This window comes from Oculina patagonica, chromosome 13 (genome assembly GCF_052425735.1).
Source record: "Oculina patagonica isolate OP01 chromosome 13, crgOcupat, whole genome shotgun sequence".
NCBI lineage: Eukaryota > Metazoa > Cnidaria > Anthozoa > Scleractinia > Oculinidae > Oculina > Oculina patagonica.
In genome coordinates this window covers 5622984-5639585 of record NC_135770.1, presented here as the reverse complement: position 1 = coordinate 5639585, position 16602 = coordinate 5622984, and the positions used below count along the sequence as shown (strand labels likewise).

The 16602-nt window shown below is 37.8% G+C and overlaps 2 protein-coding genes and 1 pseudogene across 2 annotated transcripts; 1 reads left to right on the top strand and 2 right to left on the bottom strand.

The window, feature by feature from the left end:
- Nucleotides 1–684: 684 nt before the first annotated feature.
- On the top strand, nucleotides 685–6421 carry LOC144636836 (short-chain dehydrogenase/reductase family 9C member 7-like). The gene is made up of 3 exons (XM_078496045.1): nucleotides 685–1097; nucleotides 2077–2499; nucleotides 4444–6421. Exons 1-3 carry the CDS (start codon nucleotides 746–748, stop codon nucleotides 4641–4643), a joined length of 975 nt encoding a protein of 324 aa, XP_078352171.1. The 5' UTR covers nucleotides 685–745; the 3' UTR covers nucleotides 4644–6421.
- On the bottom strand, nucleotides 6402–7542 carry LOC144636841 (melanocyte-stimulating hormone receptor-like). The gene has a single exon (XM_078496050.1). The coding sequence runs from the start codon at nucleotides 7540–7542 to the stop codon at nucleotides 6601–6603; it is 942 nt and encodes a 313-aa protein (XP_078352176.1). The 3' UTR covers nucleotides 6402–6600.
- Nucleotides 7543–13615: 6073 nt separating this feature from the next.
- Nucleotides 13616–14890, bottom strand: LOC144634468 (adenosine receptor A2a-like; annotated as a pseudogene).
- Nucleotides 14891–16602: the final 1712 nt, after the last annotated feature.

Sequence of the window (16602 nt, the reverse complement as noted above, 5' to 3'; positions counted from 1 at the left end):
CATAAAAGGAAAATATTAGGGCAATAAAAAATAGGGGTCATCGGGTTAGTTTTCTTGCTAAAGCCTTCGCGAACTCAATAATTCCCACGCGCGTTTCCGCGCACTTTAAAATTTCGATTTTAAAAGTTTGGTATTTACTCATGCTCAGTTCTGACTACCGCTGATCTTTGCGGGCACATACGCGCGCAACACGCGTGGACTTCCCCTCGCTTTGTCTGCGAAACATTTCGGCTCAGGATTTCATGGGATTCAGCCAGTTTCAGTTGGCGCCAGTTGTGCCTCTTAGGTCTTACTTTTAAGTATTTCTTTGTCTGAATAATCATGTGTTTGACAGCGAACTCAAATAAGCTGAAACGAAAAAAGTGGAATTGAGTCACGATCTCCGACAAGATCGATCGTAGCACATGCGAATTTGCTTTTGTAACTCGAGCAGTGAGATCCGAAAACATTTTGACTGTCGAACATTAAGTAGACTTAAAATGTTCTTGTTGAAAAAACTTCAGTTGAACGCGGAATTTTTTCTTAAAATGAAGAAAAGCAACCTCGCACTCGGCCGCCATGTTTGTTTTCCTTTTCAAATCTCGCGCGTGACTCGTGGGTATGAAGCGTGACGCACGCGCTAGTCACCAGACTTCCCACGCAAGAAAAACCGGTACGAGCCATCTTAATTAAGTTATTTCTGCATAATTATGTCATTGTCACCGTTCACCGAGTCAACCGCTAGTCACGGAAGGGAAGGGTCGCAATGTTTGGTGACTTACTAACCGTTCTATTTTCCTTCCAAGGCGTCTTGTTGCTGATTGTTCTTGTACTAACATTGTACATTACCTGCAATTTCTTGTGTGATGTTCGTGTGTCGGATCTGGAGAAGAAAGCCGTGCTTATCACGGGATGTGACAGTGGTTTCGGTTACGAGCTGGCGAAGAAGTTGGATGCTCAGGGTTTGCGAGTGTTTGCCGCTTGTCTTACATCTGAAGGAGAAGCGAAGCTGAAAAATGAATGTTCCCAAGAACTGAGGACATTGAAACTTGATGTTACCGAGTCCAGTGATGTGCAGAAGGCTTTGGAACTTGTGAAGTCAAACCTCTCTTCCCAAGGTACTGTCTGTGAATATTATGGTTTAATATCTTGTTCAGTTCAGAATTTTATATAAACGCATTCTTTCATAGTTGCTACGCTTCTATGCCAACCAGTGCGATGATTTTAATCAATTAAAATTGCTATCAAGAAATTTGCATTCAGAAACGTGTTGAAATGCCTGGTCACGCAATCTTTCTCTGTTAAGAGAAGAACGATTGCGTGACAAGTGCAAAGAATGTTAGCGATTGCCGACTTCGATCTCAAGAAAGCAAGGGAAAACTGCAACTAAAGTATTCAGGGCCACTTTGGTCTACCTTTTTTACATGTATTGGAACTCTTTGTGGAACGGGGCATAACACAAGAGATGTTATTTTTATTCAATGACATGCAAGTAAGTGGCCCTGTATTCTGTAATTTAGCCAGGGGAAAAATTATGTATCATCCAAATCGAAGGTTCAACATCCCCCCTCTCCCCGAGCAACCTCCCGGGCATTTGAATTTTTGGAAAATTTGCTTTTAATTTCCCACCTCCGGCCCTGGGCCAAAAAGCTGCTCAAATGCCCCACCACAAGTACATTTTCAGTGATCAAATGTCCCCACCCCTAGGAAAAATAAATAAAAAAACAGATAACTGTTTTATCTTTGTAGCAAATCCTGTCTACTCTGCATACCAGCTTTATAAATAGACCACACAGTTTTTTCCTTTATTCTATAATTAATACATAGAAGATAATCAATACATAGAAGATAATTGGTCTCTGCCATGATTATAAACCCACATACGTTTACTGGGACGCGTATAACCAGAAATCAAGTCTGCGTTCAAATTCCTCACCCCCTATGTGGTCGGATCAAATTCCCTACCCCCCGGAAAGACAACGGCGTCAAATGCCCGGGGTATGCCCGAGGGGGGGGGGGGGTGAACATTTGTTTTCACTGATACATTTCACTTAGTCTAGAAATTTAGCTGATACTGTATTCAAAATATTTTTTCAGGTTTGTGGGCAGTAGTAAATAATGCAGGAGTTGGATTCTCAGGACTAATTGAATGGGAGACTGTGGAACAAATGAAGAGATCTGTCGACATTAACCTCTGGGGGATGGTGTCAGTCACCAAGGCATTCCTTCCACTGCTCAAGCAGACCAAGGGACGTGTTGTCAATGTTGCAAGTGCCTGGGGACGAGTGTCCATCCCAGGAGGCACAGCATATTCCATCGCCAAATATGGTGTACAAGCATTTTCAGATTCTTTGCGCAATGAAATGAAGCGTTTTGGAGTTACAGTTCATATTATCGAGCCTGGGAGGTTTAAAACAAACATTACTGCTGCTGAAAAGAATATCAAGTACCTAGAAACATTGTGGAAAAACCTAGATGCTGAAACCAAAGAAAGTTATGGGACAGAGTATTATGAAAAAGGTATACAAATATTTGATCTATATTACCTATAAATTTTTAGAAGCTCAGCATGATGTTTTGTTTATCCACAAATTTGATCGGACTCACTGATCATTTTATATTTAAAGTCATCGCCCTGTATTGCATTGCACATCCTTACTGCACATAATTTGGTAGACCAAAGACTGACTTTCTCAAAAAGTCGATCACTTATGAAGGGGCCACATTATTGAATTCTTTGAATAACGAGGCCCGCCTTAAAGAATCGTTGGCAAGTTTCAAGGGTGCTTTGAAAGTATTAGGGATTTAGAGGCTGTGTATTTTCGTTTGTTTGGAATGTTTAATTTGTAGTCTTTATTTGTTATTTAAGGGTTTAGTTAGCTTCAATAGTAATTTGTAAACACGACCACATCAGCTATGCTGCAAAACATTTATCGTGTATAAATAAAAGCTTTTATTATTATTATTATTATTATTAATTTTACGCATGATTAGTGCGGGCACACATAAACAAAATGGTAGCTTTTTTCTCTGTGGCTTTGTCCACGAGAGAAATAAGTTGTTGCTTCTCGTAAACGAGTATGGTGACCTATCAATTTCTTTCTCATGTTTTGGGTGTAGCGATCAAATTCTTCCTGTAATGCAATTCTTATGTTTGAAAAATAAATTATCACTGGACACATGTAATTTGCCAGTACTCGCAACGGAATTATAAGAAATTATAGGGTATATACAAGGTCTTCCTGCTTCTAAACGAGTATGGAGACCCCACTTTTTTATTTCAAAATTTAAGTCCCCTCAAGGCAATCAACCAGTAGGCAAAGTTTGGTTGAAAATCTATGTTCATTTCTATTTCGAGGCAATGACCTTAACAATTAGACTATGAAAAAAAAAAATTAGACTATGAGCAAATAGTCAAAGAAATGCAGCCACAAGTTGACTTTCACTCAAAAGAATTGTGCATGTTAAGAGCTGAGTGTTTTCTCTGACTGTGGGTTACTGGCCTGCCTTCCCAGAGGGTGTACTTATGTATATTAGTAACGGGGAGTGCATACCTTTTTGGGGTTTGAACCTCACGGCTTGGGACTTTTTTCTGGGTTAGAAATTTTCTGGTGGACTTTTTTCGTTAGAAGATTTTGGCAAAGACTTTTTTGGACTTTTTGGGTTACGTTTTGGGTCGCTGGACTTTTTGGGGTCTTTCTTAAGTATAATCTGACTTTGGGGGTTGAACAATTTGGCCTCATTCGCACCTCTCCATCACTGATATACCTGAGTATCCCCCCCCCCCCGTGGGGCGGGGGGGCATGCCATGAGCAGATTATTAATTTTATAGAAATGAATAAACTTTTGTGGGATATATAATTATCATAAGTCAAATTATCCTTCACTAATTTGCCCACCTCTTGACATTACAACTGTTTGTCCCAACCCTATGCCAAGCCATACATTTTTTTATTGGAAACTCCCTGCAATCATGCCACCTGCCTGCCATAATGGCCAAATAGTTCTACTCCTGGGTGGGCAGTGTAGAGAGTTACAACTGTATGATTTTTATTGTGTGGTTCAAGGAAATATCCTTAGCCACCCAAAGGTAGGTTAATGTAAATTCCAGTGGGGGGTGGGGGGGGGGGGGCGGATGAAGCTAAATTGGAATTTCAAATGGGTTCCGGGTGGGAGGAGGGGGCCCAATACAAAAACCCTTCCATGGGAGGGCTATGGATATCTTCTGGAACAACAAATCTGTAAAGCAAGAAAAAGCAATGCAGTATGGGACATTTTATGGTTTACGAAACAGGAAATTATATATATCCATAATACATCGACATACTAGTTGATAACATTATTTAGACTTTCAACAGAGAAAAAAAAAGAGAAAAGAAAAACTTGTATCATATTTTGATCAATGATTTTAGCTAGGGCTGATAATTAATTTATCATTAATTCTCTTTCCCTTCAAAATTCCAGCCAAACAATCTTCTGATAGCGACTATCAATGGTTTACGTCACCACATATTTACAAGGTGGTCGATGCTATGATTCACGCAGTAACATCTACCAAGCCTAAGCTACGGTATGTTGTGGGATGGGACCACAAGATCATCTGGAGGCCTCTTTCATTTCTACCATCTGAAATACAAGATAAAGTCTTTGAGCTACTTTTGTAATTCCTTGCAAGAGTCAAAGTGTCACAAAACAATATTGGAACTTTCATTTACATTGGGTTTTAGTTAATTGGGTTATTCACTAGCTAGGGAAAATATAAGGGTTCTTAAGATTTTAAATTGGCTTCCGGTTCATCTCGAGGTGAAAATAAACATCTTTACACATTAAGTGTACAAACGTATCTATGGCCAAAGCCCATCCTATATGAACGAACTTTTAGTGTCAAACTCTGAAATAAATGAAAGAAATAGTCGATATGGCCTACTTCATTGTTGTGCAACGAATTCGTTTTATTGAGATGTTCCATTAGTATAGGAAAACATAAGTTTCTTGCTCTGAATTTACATTTTGACTTGATATCACTGAACAATATTAAGCCCCGCGGAAGTGTATTTCATTTATCTGACATGTCAAATGTGACTGCCAATTACCTGTGCAATTACTCAGAAAATGCATACAGTCAACTCTCGCCTTGCGGACACCTCGCTATTGCGGACACTCGCTATTACGGACAAAATCCAGATCCCCGGCGAATAAGGTTTGACTGGAAATGACTCCCGATATTACGGACTCTCGCTATTACGAACACTTAACGACGCCCTGAGCGTGTCCGCTTTAACGAGAGTTGACTGTATTTCGTGTTAAAAGCGTGTGCTGCAAACCAGGTGTTTACTGATCGTGTTGGGTTAAATATGGACCAAAATGCCACGAGAATGACTGCAAGAGTGCTACTTTTTCTGAACCAAACTTAAAATCGAGAACTGAAAAAGTTCCCACCACGGTGCGGTCACTCTCTCCTCCGCAGGAAAGAGGCCTCTCCGGAGGAGAGAGGTGCGGTCACAAAAATGTAAAACAAAATTGTCTCAACAAATACTACAACGCAGCTAAAAAGTACATAATACACGGGCTTTTATTATATTTCTCTGTAACAGCTACATGTTGATGGGAATATTATATTTTCTTACATAAAAGCTGTTTCAACCCCAGCCTAAGACATTGACCTTCAAATGATTAAAATACATTTTCGTGTTGCTTCTAAATATCTCAGTAAGACCCACTAACTGCTGTGTTTCGGCTGCAAAGTTTTACAAAGACCCAGTTTTCCTTGTCCAACTTGCAAGGAGATATCTTATGCTGTGATATATTCTCTAGTATACCCTTCAAGAATGGTTTAAATTTGGTGACACTTTATACTATATGGAATTATTCCTTTTCAGCTGGACCTCCAAAGTGGTGCGTTGTCTGTGCTAAGATGAAAATTAATGTCTTAGTTGTGAACCATGTGATTGTTGTCGTGTTTTCTGCTTGCTACAAGGATGAGTGAAAACGGAACGCAAGGGTTGTGATACGAAACTGATCAAAAAAGCTACAAATGCGCAGGCGCAGCAAATTTGAGTTCAAACAAAACTTGAAATTTTTCACGGTAACACTGTGAATCTCTTGCTCGTGTGAGTAAAACGTAGTTACCAATCACTATTTTTTTAGCTTTACTTTTTTTCAACGGTTTATATTAGTTTCACTTAAATGTACATGAGCCTTATTACAATATGGAGTAAGAAAACTATACATCATGTTTCCAACCTTCATTACAGTTAACTAATAATATACAATTCTAGAGAGTGGCTAACCTACAATATACACATCTTCTCTAAATTGTATTTTCGTCAAATTCCGCACTTTCTTCTTCTGAATAAAGTGTACAGATCATGCAATAACAGCTTTTACTATATGCAGCAACATTTGCAGCTTACAAAGGTTAATAAAATAAAAGGTTAGCAAATTAAGACAATCTTTACTACACAACAGCGAGACTATTTAAGGTACAAGTAGTTGTTTACGTTTTGTGTTTTTTGTGGTTCTTTTTTTTTTGTATAATTATTTTGTATTATTTTGAAGTCAACAGAGCAGTGAAAAAGAAACATTTGTAGCTTTGCTTTGAAGTAATACATAGATCATGAACTAACTCGATAAACAACAAAGTGCTTCTCTGATGGTCTGCTTTACTGCTTGCTTTAATTCGGTGATCTTCCAGCAGTAAAGAAACGGGTTTAACGACGAATTAAAGTAAATTAAAGCTCCTGTATATGTCCAAATGAGAAAAGAGAAGAAAGATATCTGACTATTCTTGTACACGCCTGAAACTACACCAAATGGTAAAAAACAAGCAACTAACGTGCACTGCACCCACAGTGCACTGGACACTGCCTTCTTGTATCGCGCTATGTTCAGCTGATTTATTTGGCTCGGTTGTTCTTGTTGAACATGGCCCTGTACTTGAGTTTGATGATGACGAAGTGTAAGGAAAATCTTAGAGTACGAGACGATTGAAGTAATTATACATAACGGTATAACTATACGGCCGTACCAAGTGGTTATAAGACGATATCCGAGTGCCGAGGATGTCGCATTGAAAGTAGACATAATCCAAAAGATTACTACAATCACAAATGTTCGCTTTAAAGTAACAACTTGTCTGTATCTCAGTCCTAACAACAAGGCGAGAAGTCTGTCCACGCTTATTGCAGTCACTGTCAACAAAGACACTGAACCCATAACAGCGCCTCCAATGACATAAGAGATATACGCGTAGCGACAAAGATTCCACTCTTCGTGAACCAGAGACATCCAATAGACAACACTTAGAGGCTGTACAATAAGACCAACGCAGAGATCAGTTGTTGCCAGACAGCGTAACAAGAGTTTGGACGGCGGATGAAGGGAAGACTCCTTGCGAAGGGCAACTAGGATCAGCGTATTGCCAATAACTGCAGTAATGGATAGAAAAATGTTGAATGCTGAAAGATATTTCAACTGTTCGTGTATTCCAGTTGTCAAACTGATCGAGCAATGATGTGATTTTTCAGTCTGCGTTCCTTCTCCAGTTAAGTTTGCTATCGCCATTTTTCTGTAATGTGGATATCTGTAGGTTTTATAAACGACTGATGTTTCATCTGTATCCACACAGGAACACGTAAACTTCATGCTCTAAATTAACAGGTTGACTTTGAAGCGTGATCATAACTAATTAATTATACCTGTGGAAGTGTCTTTCACGTTTCAAACATTTTACGTTAACTTAAGCTTCGTACTCTGAATTAACATGTTGACTTTATGAGACTGATCGTTGTTAACACCTGCGGAAGTATCTTTCATTTTTTAATATTTCAATTTTACTGCAAATTATCTGCGAAATAATTCAGAAGGCCGGAGAATGAATATTCCGTGTCAAAAGATTGTGCTGCCAGCTATATGATTACTTATCTCAAAATGTTCCAGTCAAATTTTTAAAAATTACTAAAATATGATACATTAGCTGAAGGACTTCAGCAGCAGACCTGTCGGTGCTTGATGTTTGGACGAGTTTCTTATATTAATTTATAATGATATTTTCTTATATTTAAATTCTTAATGTTATATGACTCGTGGGACTAAAATTAGGTTCGATCAAAGCGCTCCCGTTATTGTAAGTTTCAGGATATTTTGCTCTTTTCACGAGAAATATCTTTTTCTTGCGTCAATCAAGCGTTTTGATTCAAATCGAAAATTTTGAACACAAGAACGTGTAAAAGTAGGGGACACAAGTCCGTCTGCGTCAAGGAAATTACCCGTCGAATCGCGAAGTCAGGTAGGGCAGCTTGAACTTTTATTTTCGCAACTGCTGACACGCAGTTGTTTGTCTCTCGTTCCTTCTTTACAAAAACGGGTGAAATAACCGTGCTTTTTGAACAAAACGGCAGTAAATGCTTGGCTTTATATTTGAGCTTCTCAATTTTCTGTTCGTGTATTCACCTGACCAGCCAGCCGAACATCGCAGTTGCGAAAATGTTTGGGTGTGGGTTTCCCTAGCTCCGGTGACGTTTGCTACCGCCATGTTTCTGTAATTAATGTGGATATCTGTAAATTCAGACTTCTCATCAAAATCCACCCAGAAACACATGAACTTTAGCTTGTTCGTGCTCTGAATTTAAAAAGCGACGATAATGTTGAGCGGATATTAGCATCTCCGCTTCAAAAGTTTCCTGATTTTTGAGTCTAATGCTTGCGTGCGCTTTGCGCATGCGCATTAGACTCTTTGTTATATGAAAAAAGCTGTTAGCAATCCCAAGGGAATGGTTCGGGATCGATAATCGTTCGCTGTAATGTAGAAAACAATGATCAGCTGCAAGAACGGACTCCGTACGGACACGCACGATTAGTTTCAATTAAAAACAGCCAATCAGCGACACGTGTTCCCACGCATAATACTTTTAAAAAAGTTCTTTGAATTCTCAAGTCACGATTATTCAACACTTGAACAGGACGTAATAATTTTCCAGTTAAGACATTTGTAAGCTTTTTGTGAAAATAAATCTTCGTTTTCAGTTCAGTTAAGCACTTGTGTTTTCGTCTTGCTTAAAAAGCAAGACGTCTTTGAGAAAAAATATTTCGACGGCGACTCGCGTTTATTTACACAATGCGACCAAATATTTATTTTGTTTTAAAAAATAGAAAACTTTACCTCGTATTTTGTATTTAAGTCATTCGAATTTTGACCAATTTTTTTCTTTACAGTGCAAACAAAAACCTTCAAAAATAAAAGATGTACATGGTAAATGTAAATCAAGTTACGCGACTAAATCAAAATGCGTTTGTTTGGCCGCTTTGCAGTATTACACTGTCCCGGCCTTTGCCATACACTGAAATCGAATTTCATGCTTTTACGACTCTCAGAGATCTTAAGTTCTTCTTACAGCTAGAAAAATCATAAAATGGTTACATTGATATGGAAGTGATGATTCGCGAAATTTGTACATCATGATAAACAGTCTTCGCTCCTGTGTATGGTAGCTCGATAATAATTGCCTAGTTTCCAGCGTTCAAAAGGTCATCATTATATTGACGTGAGCATTACACCCGTTTTTAGGAAAATCTGTCACTAAGTGCTTACAGTACAATGGAGTAACAGTCACTATTTCAAGTGCTTTTATTGCAAAATCTGTTTCAAGAGTCATCATCAAAATGGTGAAAAATCTGAAAGAAAACGATGTGAAGTTCTTCAACCCTTGTTGTAATGAACATGCTTTTTGTAAATCGTCACGCAATCTTGTCCAAATGTTTAAGAGGAAATCCGCCAGGACTTCGAGTAGTTATTGGACAAAATTATGTACCAGAACTATTTACACCTGATTGCAAGCTTTTGTGTTACTGCTTCAAATATCTTATCGAAAGAAATCTTTTCTAACAACACCACACATCGAAAACACATTTTGAAGTTCCGCTGAATTCCACTGAATCGCTTAAAAGATGTAAGCTTTTGCCCATAGCTTGTGAACTTTAAATATCATTTTCTCAGACTCTGATAAGAAATTGTTGTACCAGAATTATTTCCACCTTATTGCAAACTTTTTTGTTACTGCTTCAAATATCTTATCAAAAGAAATCTTTTCTAACAACACCAAACATCGAAAACAAATTTCGAAGTTCCACTGAATTCCACTGAATCGCTTAAGACGAATTTACAAAACGGCTACACGTGAGATTTTGCCCATACCTTGTAAACTTTGAAATTCATTTTCTCAGACTCTGATAAGAAATTGTTGTTGGTGTTATCACAGATAATTACTTACATCTTTACCTTTTATTAAGGGTAGGAAATAACGCAATAGGATTTAAATTATTCTGGAAATTGATTTTTGTCCAACTTTAATAAATATTACTCGACTGCCTAGTGGATTCCGTCTTAATCGTTTCTGCTTTTACGGACAATACGGAAGAAGTAACATCAACTCCTGTTCATACTTTAAATTTTGTGAAGCATATAACATTTATGACTGTTTCGTTTTCATCCATAATCATCCACGATGCCCCTAGCTTGCTATAAGCATTTTAAATTAAACTACCGAACACAAACCTCTAACCAATTTTAACCGGCTTACGAAAACCGCGCAATCTGTATCACTATGCCATACGGCATTAGACTCATGTCACCCTTGGTGACCTATTTTTATTTGTTCTGCTCGCGGCTGTTTGTCGTGTATTTCATTGGTGGGTGTCTATTAACAGGAAATTTGTCTTTGGACAGCTGCTCCTCAATGACAAGCACTTAAATGGGTTCTGTTTGCTGTTTTGTCTATTTTCCTTTTGTTTGTAATACTGATTTAATATATCTTTTTTTTCTCTGAAAGACTTTAATTAGCTGGAAATTTGCTACGATACGATTGATAAATAACTGAACCTCGTGTCGTACTATTCAGAGAGAAGAGAAATGTTAGAGCAGGATTTACTGTTGTTCCGTTGTTGCGAGAGGATTTACAGTTTGTCAATTGTTTCGGTACCGTTTTTAGCATCTTTTAATAAAACCTTTTTCAAAGCGGACAGTAGTTATCTTACATTTAAACAAAGTCAGAGCTTTCTTGTTTTATTCTAATTTTATTTCACTTGAACTTGGAACTTGTACAACTGCGCTTTTTGCTTAGTCATGATGAACTTTGTACTTGTACATCTTCGTTGTTCACTGATAATTTCTTTGTTTGATATTCATATTGCATCAGCTCCTCTCATAAGTAAAGATATATTGCATCAGATCCTTTCAAGGAGAGGATTTCTAGCATCTGGCACAGTTCACCAAAAAGGCGGGACTAAAAATTGCGCCCTTGGTCAGAATGGATGATGTCAGGTGTATCATACCATTTTTTATTCACCTTTTTATTCACATCACTTAAAGAACAGTACATCACTTACAGCAACTTACAATACAGATTTAATTACTTAATAGAAAGCACCACTTGAAAATAATGCGTTCAGTACTATATATTTCTCTTTAACAGCTACTTAGGAGAAGTAGCTCAAAATGAGTTTTGCGAACAAATTAAGCTTGCTTAAGAGATCAAGGTTTCTACCAAAAGACGTCCTTGAAGATTTTTACTTTAAGGTCACATTTCCCTCCGTGAGCTACGGCTTAGTTCTGTGGGGATCGACGGATCGTGTTGCAATACAGAACTCGTTCATTCCATTGAAAGACTGCACTGTAGAGCCGCTAGAATTATCTACAATCTGCCCAAAGATATGGCTTCTACCGAAGTACTAGAACGGTCTGCGTGGACAAATATTAATTTCCATTACAAATTCGCCGTGTTGAAACTCGTGCAAAATGCATATAATGACACATTTCCCACCATCTAAAGTAGATGCATTATTGTCAAGCGAGACAATAAGATCTCAACTAGGGCACGCGAACCTTTGATAGTGCCGAGTTTTGACACCCTTAGCTTACCGAGGAACCGTACTCTGGAACACGCTCTCAACAAAACACAAGGATCTGCCGATATGTGACACGTCTAAAGGACCTTTTCCGCATGCTTAAACTTCGGATGTTAACGTTTTTATTGATTTCAATTTTAAAGTTTTATCTGCGTCAACCACTAATTTTAAACAGAAAGATTTTACCTACTTTTAGCGCTGGTTTTTAAATTAAATTCAAATGTAAATAGTTTTATAAGCCTAAATATTTTTAACTTTTACTAATTTTAAAATCAAATTCAAATGTAAATAGCCTAATTAATTGTAAATATTTTAAACTTTTAATACTTTTAATTTGCACGACCCCACAAGCTTGTCAGCTATTATCTACATCGTGTTTTTAAATAAAGGCAACTTACTTTACTTACTGTTAAAAGGAATATTTTCTTTTTTAAAAGCTTTTTTAACCCCTCGTGTAATCTGTAATGCGAAAAACTAAGGACATTGTGAATGGGGTTTTACAGATAAATAATACGAAAAATCCGCCTAAGACATTCAAATGATTAAAGTACGTTACCATGTTGCTCGTAAATATCTCACCGCCGACCGGTTAGCTCAGTGGTAGAGCGCCGGACTGCTGTGCGGGAGGTCGTGGGTTCGAACCCCAGACCGGACCAACACTCAGGGTCTTAAAATAACTGAGGAGAATGTGCTGCCTTTGTAATTACACCTGCAAATGGTTAGACATTCTAGTCTTCTCGGATAAGGACGATAAACCGTAGGCCCCGTCTCCTGCATCTTCAGTGTTATAATCAGCAGGGGACGTTAAAGAACCCACACACTCATCGCAAAGAGTAGGGCATGAAGTTCCCGGTGTTGTGGTCTATTCTATTCCATGGGTTGGGCGGGTGAGGTGAGATCATACACATGGACGGATAGCGGCTGCCATAGGCGCCTTATATGCTGATGTCCGATCTCATCCCAAAATTCTAATTGTAAAGCGCATTGAGCTTTGTAAATGCGCTATATAAGCACCTAAATCATTCATTCAAGACCCACTTATTACTGTGTTTGGGCCGTAAACTTTTACAAAGACCCAGTTTTCCTTGTCCAAGGAGATATCTTATGCTGTGATATATTCTCTAGTATACCCTTCAAGAATTGTTTAAATTTGGTGACACTTCATACTATATGGAATTATGCCTTTTCAGCTGGACCTACAAAGTGGTGCGTTGTCTGTGCTAAGATGAAAATTAATGTCTTAGTTGTGAACCATGTGATTGTTGTCGTGTTTTCTGCTTGCTACAAGGATGAGTGAAAACGGAACGCAAGGGTTGTGATACGAAAACTGATCAAAAAAGCTACAAATGCGCAGGCGCAGCAAATTTGAGTTCAAACATTAAACTTGAAATTTTTCACGGTAACACTGTGAATCTCTTGCTCGTGTGAGTAAAACGTAGTTACCAATCACTATTTTTTTAGCTTTACTTTTTTTCAACGGTTTATATTAGTTTCACTTAAATGTACATGAGCCTTATTACAATATGAAGTAAGAAACTATACATCATGTTTCCAACCTTCATTACAGTTAACTAATAATATACAATTCTAGAGAGTGGCTAACCTACAATATACACATCTTCTCTAAATTGTATTTTCGTCAAATTCCGCACTTTCTTCTTCTGAATAAAGTGTACAGATAATGCAATAACAGCTTTTGCTATATGCAGCAACATTTGCAGCTTACAAAGGTTAATAAAATAAAAGGTTAGCAAATTAAGACAATCTTTACTACACAACAGCGAGACTATTTAAGGTACAAGTAGTTGTTTACGTTTTGTGTTTTTTGTGGTTCTTTTTTTTTGTATAATTATTTTGTATTATTTTGAAGTCAACAGAGCAGTGAAAAAGAAACATTTGTAGCTTTGCTTTGAAGTAATACATAGATCATGAACTAACTCGATAAACAGCAAAGTGCTTCTCTGATGGTCTGCTTTACTGCTTGCTTTAATTCGGTGATCTTCCAGCAGTAAAGAAACGGGTTTAACGACGAATTAAAGTAAATTAAAGCTCCTGTATATGTCCAAATGAGAAAAGAGAAGAAAGATATCTGACTATTCTTGTACACGCCTGAAACTACACCAAATGGTAAAAAACAAGCAACTAACGTGCACTGCACCCACAGTGCACTGGACACTGCCTTCTTGTATCGCGCTATGTTCAGCTGATTTATTTGGCTCGGTTGTTCTTGTTGAACATGGCCCTGTACTTGAGTTTGATGATGACGAAGTGTAAGGAAAATCTTAGAGTACGAGACGATTGAAGTAATTATACATAACGGTATAACTATACGGCCGTACCAAGTCGTTATAAGACGATATCCGAGTGCCGAGGATGTCGCATTGAAAGTAGACATAATCCAAAAGATTACTACAATCACAAATGTTCGCTTTAAAGTAACAACTTGTCTGTATCTCAGCCCTAACAACAGGGCGAGAAGTCTGTCCACGCTTATTGCAGTCACTGTCAACAAAGACACTGAACCCATAACAGCACCTCCAATGACATAACAGATATACGCGTAGCGACAAAGATTCCACTCTTCGTGAACCAGAGACATCCAATAGACAACACTTAGAGGCTGTACAATAAGACCAACGCAGAGATCAGTTGTTGCTAGACAGCGTAACAAGAGTTTGGACGGCGGATGAAGGGAAGACTCCTTGCGAAGGGCAACTAGGATCAGCGTATTGCCAAGAACTGCAGTAATGGATAGAAAAATGTTGAATGCTGAAAGATATTTCAAGTGTTCGTGTATTCCAGTTGTCAAACTGATCGAGCAATGATGTGATTTTTCAGTCTGCGTTCCTTCTCCTGTAAAGTTTGCTATCGCCATTTTTCTGTAATGTGGATATCTCTAGGTTTTAAAAACGACTGATGTTTCATCAGTATCCACACAGGAACACGTAACCTTCATGCTCTAAATTAACAGGTTGACTTTAGATGCGTGATCATAACTAATACTACCTGTGGAAATGTCTTTCATTTTTCAAACATTTCACGTTAACTTAAGCTTCGTACTCTGAATTAACATGTTGACTTTATGAGACTGATCGTTATTAACACCAGCGGAAGTATCTTTCAATTTTTAACATTTCAGTTTTACTGCAAATAATCAAAAGAATGTGCTGCCAGCTATATGTTTACTTATCTCAAAATGTTCCAGTCAAATTTTTAAAAATTACTAAAATTAATGTGATACATTAGCTGAAAGACTTCAGCAGCAGACCTGTCGGTGCTTGATGTTTGGACGAGTTTCTTATATTAATTTATAATGATATTTTCTTATATTTAAATTCTTAATGTTATATGACTCGTGGGACTCAAACTAGGTTCGATCAAAGCGCCCCCGTTACTGTAAGTTTCAGGATATTTTGCTCTTTTCACGAGAAATATCTTTTTCTTGCGTCAATCAAGCGTTTTGATTCAAATCGAAAATTTTGAACACAAGAACGTGTCAAAGTAGGGGGCACAAGTCCGTCTGCGTCAAGGAAATTACCCGTCGAATCGCGCAGTCAGGTAGGGCAGCTTGAACTTTTATTTTCGCAACTGCTGACACGCAGTTGTTTGCCTCTCCTTCCTTCTTTACAAAAACGGGTGAAATAGCCGTGCTTTTTGAACAAAACGGCAGTAAATGCTTGGCTTTATATTCTGTTCGTGTATTCCATCTGACCAGCCAGCCGAACATCGCAGTTGCGAAAATGTTTGGGTGTGGGTTTCCCTAGCTCCGGTGACGTTTGCTACCGCCATGTTTCTGTAATTAATGTGGATATCTGTAAATTCAGACTTCTCATCAGAATCCACCCAGAAACACATGAACTTTAGCTTGTTCGTGCTCTGAATTTAAAAAAAAGAAGATAATGTTGAGTGATATTAGCATCTCCGCTTCAAAAGTTTCCTGATTTTTATTTGTTCTGCTCGCGGCTGTTTGTCGTGTAATTGGTGGGTGTCTATTAACAGGAAACTTGTCTTTGCACAGCTGCTCCTCAATGACAAGCACTTAAATGGGTTCTGTTTGCTGTTTTGTCTATTTTCCTTTTGTTTGTAATACTGATTTAATATATCTTTTTTTTCTCCGAAAGACTTTAATTAGCTGGAAATTTGCTACGATACGATTGATAAATAAATGAACCTCGTGTCGTACTATTCAGAGAGAAGAGAAATGTTAGAGCAGGATTTACTGTTGTTCCGTTGTTGCGAGAGGATTTACAGTTTGTCAATTGTTTCGGTACCGTTTTTAACATCTTTTAATAAAACCTTTTTCAAAGCGGACAGTAGTTATCTTACATTTAAACAAAGTCAGAGCTTTCTTGTTTTATTCGAATTTTATTTTACTTGAACTTGGAACTCGTACAACTGCGCTATTCCCTGTAATAGTCTTGATGAACTTTGTACTTGTACATCTTCGTTGTTCAAATAATTTCTTTGTTTGATATTCATATTGCATCAGCTCCTTTCATAAGTAATTATAAATTTATATTGCATCAGATCCTTTCAAGGAGAGGATTTCTAGCATCTGGCATAGTTCACCAAAGAGGCGGGACTCAAAATTGCGCCCTTGGTCGAAATGGATGACGTCAGGTGTACCATACCATTTTTTATTCACCTTTTTATTCACATCACTTAAAGAACAGTACATCACTTACAGCAACTTACAATACAGATTTAATTACTTAATAGAAA

Coding starts and splice junctions, on each gene's coding strand:
- LOC144636836 (XM_078496045.1), top strand. CDS start 746: ATGTTTGGTGACTTACTAACCGTTCTATTTTCCTTCCAAGGCGTCTTG. Junction 1,098..2,076: donor GTCAAACCTCTCTTCCCAAG/GTACTGTCTGTG, acceptor ATATTTTTTCAG/GTTTGTGGGCAGTAGTAAAT. Junction 2,500..4,443: donor GACAGAGTATTATGAAAAAG/GTATACAAATAT, acceptor TCAAAATTCCAG/CCAAACAATCTTCTGATAGC.
- LOC144636841 (XM_078496050.1), bottom strand. CDS start 7,542: ATGGCGATAGCAAACTTAACTGGAGAAGGAACGCAGACTGAAAAATCA.